This window comes from Nymphaea colorata, chromosome 1, assembly GCF_008831285.2.
Source record: "Nymphaea colorata isolate Beijing-Zhang1983 chromosome 1, ASM883128v2, whole genome shotgun sequence".
NCBI classification, from domain to species: domain Eukaryota; kingdom Viridiplantae; phylum Streptophyta; class Magnoliopsida; order Nymphaeales; family Nymphaeaceae; genus Nymphaea; species Nymphaea colorata.
Window position 1 is genome coordinate 26,892,498 of NC_045138.2, and position 8,383 is coordinate 26,900,880.

Genomic DNA, 8,383 nt, shown 5'->3' on the forward strand with positions numbered 1-8,383 from the left:
TAATATAATCTTCCAAAATTTTCAGTTTCAGACCTTAGCTAAGGGGCTGGGTTCGATTCCTAATGGACACCGTCGCACCGACCCTTCATAAAGATCCTTTTACCGCTACTCTCACGAGGACTGGTAGGACAGAGGGTGCACTTCAAAAGATTGCCTAAAAAAGAGTAAGACCAAAAAGTGCACTTTGGAAGACAGAGGCCCGAGAACTTCAAGCTCCTCCAAAGGTGGAAAAAGGCAGGAGAGTCGCATGACTGTCGACGGCAAACTCGCTTTGCTTGTTGCTTCTCACTCCATTCCTTCATAAATTCTCAGTCAGTTCTGTCACTCCTCTCCTAACCTCCTTCTTGCTTGGCCATGTTCCCTACTTCTTCAGATACTAATATATGTATAAGCTTCAGGCCAAAGGATCATAATCTCTTTTCTTCGACCTCCTTTTTCTGTCTATTTTCACATCAAAATCTATAATCTATCCCCATGTTCATCTTTGTTAGTTTGGACCTCTTTATTTTCGAGGATGAAGAAATTGCTGTCACGACGTAGGAGACGTGACTGGCTGGTTTAACCAGTACCAGCTTACCAGACGGTTATTACTTTCCCAAGTATAAAACTCTACAGGGAAGGCTTCTTGAAGCTCAAGTACTGTCGAGGCAAAGACAGTAAAAGCTATTGTGGTGGTGAAGACAGATGGTCCTTCCCGTCGTGCTCGTACCAGGAGTTAAGAATTGGGGTTTGGCCTGGTAAACGAACAGAACAAGCTATACTCACCAGACGGTATTGACTTGCCGATCAAAACTCAAGCTTAAGCCGGCCTCTGTCCTTGCTCGAGTTCAGGCCAAATCCAGCCAATTAAGGGCGAAAGTATAAGGACAAACTTATAGATCTAGCTATGAGCATGTCAACAGCTCTAATCTTGAGAATCGCTCAAACCTGTCCCTCTGTAGCAAAAGTTGTGGCCAAGGGGAAAATTCTAAGAAAGATGTGATATAGTTGATTGAAATGATCTCAAAAGAGCTTGCGGTTACAATGGCCAGAGATAGATCATCAATAGATGTAGAAACATGCAATGTACGTGGTTTCACTTGAACAGCATTGTTGTATGAAGGTCTTCCGGCAATGGCTGTTATGAAGTGTAAAATCAAGCAGAAGACTTCATTGTAGATGAAAACATCCTTTATTCTCACCTTTCCCCTATTTATTTCATTTTCCCCAACAGATAAAATGGAAGAATCGCCAGTTTAGTTGGGTTAGGTGGAATTTACTCGGATGCCCAACCACAGTAGCCAGCTGTTGTCCAAAACTGTCGGAAGCTCAAACGTACTTTTTATGTTTCAAAGCAACAAATTGGGAGATTGACATGCGTCAAGTTGGTCGCAGGAGAGGACTTAGCTTAACTGTCGACTTATTTCTCACCTTTGCTGCTTCAAAAGCATGCAACGGGAAAACAAACTTCCAATGCAGGCATAGAAGCAAGTAAAGAAAAGTGGCATGACAACAAACGGCAAGTCCACAGGTCACTAGAATAAATCACTGAAACAATGAACAAGAACATGAAGTGAAAAAAATTTGAAAGGGAGCACTCCCGTTAAACAACAAAATATGTTATCATGCATAATTAAGACAATAAGACCTAAAATAACAGAAAATGAATACCAAAAAGGGAAATGAAAAGCAATACAAGTTGTAAAAAAAACATTTTTACACCATATAATCTTTAAATATTTGCCACATGTATTCAATGAATAACATATATACGGATACTAGGAAATGAAATACTCAAACTTGACAAGGGTTCTTCAAAAGCATTATCAATAGCATCGTTCAGCAAAACTTGCTAAGCAGTAAGAACAAGCATATAGCATACTAATAGCGAGATGAGTAAATAAACTACGGCAAGTCATAGCGAACAGAAAATAACACATTTCCTCAGTACATCCTGTCATTCGAGCATGCATCTGCAAGAGGTCCAAGGTAAGCAGGCATAATAAAATACAATCACTCGTCCGTTAAGTATGAGCACAATTACTGGCAAGTTATTTACTATGTACTTGACTGAGGGTGAACATTATCAGTGAAATTTACCTCCAGACAGTTGCATAATTTTGACTTGTTTTTCGTTAATCCTCTTGCAAGAGGCTGAGAGGAGCCTTCTTAACTAGGTCGATTAAGAAAAAGAAAAAGAACATGCACTTAAATTCTTCAGTTACAAAGGAAAAGTGGAGACAAGACAGAAAGGGTACGAATCACAATTTTCCTTTGAATGATCTACAAAATACAAAGAAACTGAAAATGCATGTATAATGCAAGCTGACGTCTTTCATATCTAGTAATTATATCCCAAAAGCTTAGGAAGAAAAGAGTGGAACACAAAGATGATCAACCATAAAACCGCTTGAGGGATGTGATACTCATAACCAAAAGTATTCATACTATGCAGGTAGTAATAACAACGCCTTAGATTTACAGACAAATCTAGCACAATATGGGAAAAGGAAGAAAGAAAGGGACAACCGTGTCAATATTTAGGGAACTTTCTTACTAAGTGTAGCATGTATTGCCAACCTTGCACCCTTATGTACCAATCACCTTGCATCAGTTGCCACAATTAGTTCATCAGGAGGGCAATCATCAAGCACATTACTAGGCTCAAGGGGCATTTCATCATAAGTTGTTGAGAGATACTTCTGCCCAATAGCTCTAAGCAGTTGATAGACTTCAAACATAGAGGGCCTTTCCTTGGGAGCGGAGAGCACACATGCACATGCCACTCGTAAAAATTGCAGTAACTCATCATCAAAACCACGACCTGCCAGGGATCGATCTATGGCGTCTTGAACAACAGAATTGCTTGAAAGTTGAGTAATCCAATCAACCAGATTTCCCTTGAAGCTTTCAGGGGCATTTGCCACATGAGTGGATTCTTCACCAGTTACTATTTCCAACAGAACCACCCCAAAACTATATACATCTCCCTTTGGTGTAGCAACAAGTGTCCGTGCATATTCAGGGGCCACGTAACCCAACACACCAAATTCACCATTCACGTAGGTGCTAAGATGCGTGTCAACAGGATTCATAAGGCGTGCCAGGCCAAAATCAGAGATTTTTGGCTCATAGTCATCATCCAACAGGATACAATGGGAACTAATATTCCGGTGGATGATACGTGGATTGCAACTATGATGAAGCCAAGCCAAACCTCTTGCAGCCCCAATGCTTATTCTCATTCTCGTTGGCCACGCCATAACTTCAGATTCAGCTTTAAGTACATGTAACTGTTGATACAAGGTGCCCCTGGGCATGTGCTTGTACACCAACAGTCTCTCCCTTTTAGCAACACAGAAGCCAAGGAGAGGAACCAAATTATGATGCCTTACTTTCCCAAGCGTTTCCATTTCAGACTTGAATTGCTTTTCAGTATGTTGAGAGTCCTGCAATCGCTTGACTGCAAGAAACGAACCATCTGAAAGTGTTGCTTTGTAAACTGTTCCTGTTCTTCCTGAGTTTATGATATTATGTTTGCTGAAGTTGTTTGTAAACTTCATCAGATCTCTCAGCTTCAACTTCGGAATAGAATTCTCAAACACAGAAACCTGGTAATCCAACGCAGAAGGCATTGTTAACAAATCAAGAATTTCAAAGGAAATATATAAATCAAACAGGAAAGGTATCTGAAATGATGAACTACATGAATCCACACATGCAAACATGGTGGTATGTGGACAAACAGAACCAATTTGTCGACCAAAGATGAATAAAGTTGAAGAAAGAGAGAGCGAGCAGGGAGGGAGGGAAAAAATTTGAAGAGTGTGTAAGAGTAATTTTGCTTGCCTTTACTCCCTTCTGTGCAATCATGTCCTTGGCCCATTTGTTGCCTTCAATATCTTCATCCTTCTTCTTGGGCTTCTTACGGCAAAACAGCATCAGAACAATGATAATGAGCAGGGCAATGAAGAGGATTCCACCACTAACGGTTGCAGCGGTAACAACAGCATGGTTGTTCTTTGCTTGAGACTGACAATTTGGTAACGGAGGCCCGCAAAGCCCTTCATTACTTGCAAAACTCTCAGGAGGTTGAGGATTCACGAATGGAGGAATATTCCCCGTTAATTTGTTACTTGCAACGCTGAAAGTCTTGAGCCGACTTAACTGCCCGATTCCAGGGGGAATTCCACCGGTAAACAGGTTACTATCCAATTTTAATGAGTTGAGATAAGTACAGTTCTTCAGATTATCAGGGATTTCACCAGTAAACTTGTTTTTCGACAGATCTAATGAAGTCACAAATCCCACATAATGTGAAATGTTAGTGGGCAAGGGCCCGGCAAGCTGGTTGTCTGAAAGATCCAACCCCGTCATGCTGGTGCAGTTCGCTAGACCAGTCGGGAACTGCCCCTGGAGGCCCATGGAGGACAGTCTTATGTTGAGCACTCTGTTCTCGTTTGGGTGCCAACACTCTACCCCAACGAAGTTGCAGATGTATCCTTCTGAATTGTTCTGAAATTTCCAGGACGCCAAAGAGTTGTTGGGGTCGTCTAAAGATTGTTGCAGGGATTTCAGGCACTCTATATCAGATTGAATGCAGTGGCAGTTATGTATGCTCGTCAACAAAATTACCACAATAAAGAGAGAACTCATTCTTCCATAGTTCATGCCCGCCGTCATGATCAACTCAACATAACCCATGTTTTCTTCTTTTTTCCGCCTATCCACCACCTCAGCGTGTACTAATTCCAAAACTTCTCAGCAAAGACCAGCTTACTCAGACCAGAAAACAACTAACGGACTATCCAAATCAAATTCCGCCGAAATTCAGCCTCTATAAGCAACCGAAAACACTAATACACAAAAAAAAGCAAACCGAATACCCAAGAATTCTAAGATTGAGATCCGCCACCACAATCAATTAAGAGAAACCAATTTCTTCTTATGCAGAATCCGAACTCTCCACATGAAGAACCCCAAATTCAAGCCTCCCCACGTCAAAAACAAAGGAGAAAATCTACGACGAGACCGAAGGAGCTCTGAAGACGTAATAAATCTACCTCAAAGCAAACAGGAAAAATCCTCCCTTTTGTATGCGCAAGAGCCTTCAGAACACAAGGATCAGAAGGATAAATATGAACCACCGGATTTGTAGGAGAAGTACGAGGAGGAAGCAAGAAGAAGATGGTACCTTGTCTCCTCCATGGAGGAGGGAGAGAAGAAGAGACCAAGAGAGCAGAACAGAACTTCGCAGAGGCAGAATACCCTAATCATTGTGGCTTTTGCCTCCTCTTGTTTGTTGTCACAGCAGATGACCCAAAAAATAATTAAATAAAACAGAAAATCTGCCGGCCCCATCACGTCGACTTGACCAGAGGAGCTGCTCACTTTACTAGGAGTCGTCCTCTCTCTAGATCTGTCTTGACCAGGCGCCAAAGAACTCACACACTCTCTCCAATTACGCGAAGGGACGGGTCCTAACGCGTCAATCCCAAGCACCTCAGACTTCCGTCCGAGAGTATTCACTCTTCGTTGAAGATGCTTTTTCATTGAAGACGCGGTAGCAACCAGCTACTCCTTCAACCCACCAATCTGCTCTCTATTATCTTCTTTGACAAATAGAATTCTCATACTTCAGTGCCCATCTATGCGCATTTCTCGGACCATCCCTCCAACAAGGAGCTTTTTAGTTTGAAATTAACAAAGTTCATGTCTAACTTCTTGGAACTCAATTCAAAACTCAGTTGCATAAACTCAATTCTAACGTCCTGTTGTTTAATAAGCAAAACTGAGTTAAGGCAAATCAATTCAGATCATGGGAAGCAAGGAATGAGAAGAAAAAGATTAGTGGAACTCGCTTTCTTGTGAAAAGGGTGGTGGTAATGCTGGCCTTCAAATGTTCCTTTGTCTCCTGCTCACCAAATCGGTCCTCCTTTTCCTCTCAAAAGTAATCGTCTCATAATTCTGCAGGACAAGGACAGGGGAAGCTGCCCGGTCAATCACGGCAAACATGGCCCGATCCCACCACCACGACAAGTGGCCATCCGAGTTCATGCTTACCCCGTTCCACAGTCCCGCCGTGCCGCTCAAGTCGGCCCTTCTTCGTCCCTCCCAACTCCAAGACTTCCATTCGTGTTCAGATTTGAGTCAGACTTTAGTTTAGTACCACCTTTTATGCGTTACTCCACTTTTCTTTACAGCCCATGATAATTAAAAAGAAAAATATGTTCTTTTTCTTTTAGTTTGAGAATAACAGAGGTAAAACCGGATGGAAAATATTACAAAAATAAAATGGGTTTTTTGTGACATATTGATTTGCTAACAATAATAAGATACTTCGAAGATATGGTGTTTTTTTTTATGTATATTATATTGGGCATTGACGATTCTACACTCAAGGGAGAACTTGGTATTTTAAGGGAGATATAGTCAAGATGACTTGTTGAGTAAACGATCGTGTGGGTCCGCTCTTGCAGGCCTCGAGCATTGAACACTAGAGCTCCTCCTTAAAATATTTAAACATAACTTATATTACAAGATAACGCGAAAGTTTGTAGGTCTACATAATACTTACGTAAATATATGTTTATATAGGTTCATTGCTAAAGGAGTTAAAATACTTTTTTATGTCACAAATATGAAGAACCTAAATGCGGGATTGTTTATCATGTTGACTTGGTGTTAAGAACTTGTCTTTTACTGGAAAAAATAATGGCATGGACACTTCTCAAGGTTTGAATCGCGCCAGGAAACAGAAAAACATGCCAAACCATGTTTCTTGGGAGCATTTAGGATCATTTAAGACGAAAATCGATTAGAAATAACAGGTCCATAGTTAAATTAGTGAAAGTTGATACACTATTTGGTTTGAAATACTATGGGATCTACCGTAACCATGAAAAATGTTTGAGAATTTAGTCAATAAACCTCTTGTTTTTAAGTCGGATCATGAGAAAACTGCACCCAAGTAGAGAGACAATGTCAATTGCTCAACACTGTAAAACCTGAAGGTTAGTAGGCTCACCTCTAAGCAGGAGGAGAGGAGCTAGAAATTTTTTTATTTGAGAAGGTCGAATTATAATTTTAATATAAATCAAAATATAATTTTTTAATTTTTTTTATAAGCTAAATAAAAAAATACATATAAATACGCTTGCCCCTAGCACAATGTATTAATGTGGTAGGGACCTGCTGTGCATCTCACCAAGATAAGGAAAAATTAAATGCTTTTTATGGCACATGAAGATGGCGCCGACTTGGTTGACAGATTGGATCATATCTGTAAATTTTCCACAAGAAAGACGTGAAAGCCTTTATTATCCGGGATTTCACTCCTTCCAAAATAGACTACATTTGCCGCAACGTTGGAAATGTTGCAGATACCATTAGAATTTGTATGTTTTGCTACATTTAAGTAAGTTTCATTGGTAATTAAGTTCATAATAGCACAGATTACACATCTAGCGAGAGATTATAGCAAGCTAAGTGTTCATAGTTTGCTGCCCATTTGACTTGGGTTTAGATAAAAAGTTCAGATTAAACAATTATGTGATGTATGCAGACGAATATGTGTCTAGAAATACGATAAAATTTTTAGCATTTTCGCTTTGTTTTTAAAACAATACATACATTTTTTTTTTCTAAAGGCTAAATGAATTCTTAACTACATTTGCAGGAATCCTGCTATAAAGGAAGTTGATCGCCCATTAATTATCCTAGAGTAATATAAAGAGCTTGATTTCTCATCAAAACGAGGTGTGGCACTTTCTCCCAAACAATGGATTCTCGGTCCAGTTTTAATCTGGATCTGGATCTAGTACTAGATTGTCGGAGTGTCGCCAGGATTACGGACCCACTCTAAATAGGGTGTCAGTCCAAAGAATTGGCAGGGCTCGGTCAAAAGATGGGACTCGTTCAACACTGGACAAGATGGTCTTGTACTACATTTTTTATTTATTTTAAATATATAATAATAATAATAATAATAATTTTTTTTTGCAAATGGATTCAGCTGAATCCATCCATTTTCTGTTGGACTCGATTCAGTTTTTAATTTCTAGAAAGCTAGATGAAACTTGAATAGACACTCTTCATTATGAATTAAAAAAAATAGAAGGGCAAGAGGATGAGGTGTCAAGATCATGGAATATCAAGGCATCAATGTCGTCGAGTGGTTCAAATTTCAAAGGTTTTGATTTCCCTTTTGTAAACTCTTTCAATGGTCAATCAATTTATTGCTATTATCTTTTGGGCGGTTGGTGCAAAGACTAAGAGAAGAAAACTGTAAATTTCTAAGTCATCTTTATGCTTCACTGAAATCAATTTAATAATTTAACCAACAATATGCATTTCATCTTCATAGCGCACACACAAGAAAGCTAAAATTGGTAATATAATACTA

General features: G+C 39.7%; 1 protein-coding gene across 1 annotated transcript; it reads right to left on the reverse strand.

The window, feature by feature from the left end:
- Positions 1-2,370: 2,370 nt before the first annotated feature.
- LOC116260730 (probably inactive leucine-rich repeat receptor-like protein kinase At5g48380) lies at positions 2,371-5,418 on the reverse strand. The gene is made up of 2 exons (XM_031639179.2): positions 3,829-5,418; positions 2,371-3,590 (listed from the first exon to the last, which is right to left on the reverse strand). Exons 1-2 carry the CDS (start codon positions 4,681-4,683, stop codon positions 2,580-2,582), a joined length of 1,866 nt encoding a protein of 621 aa, XP_031495039.1. The 5' UTR covers positions 4,684-5,418; the 3' UTR covers positions 2,371-2,579.
- Positions 5,419-8,383: the final 2,965 nt, after the last annotated feature.

Coding starts and splice junctions, on each gene's coding strand:
- LOC116260730 (XM_031639179.2), bottom strand. CDS start 4,683: ATGGGTTATGTTGAGTTGATCATGACGGCGGGCATGAACTATGGAAGA. Junction 3,591..3,828: donor TTGCACAGAAGGGAGTAAAG/GCAAGCAAAATT, acceptor TTGGATTACCAG/GTTTCTGTGTTTGAGAATTC.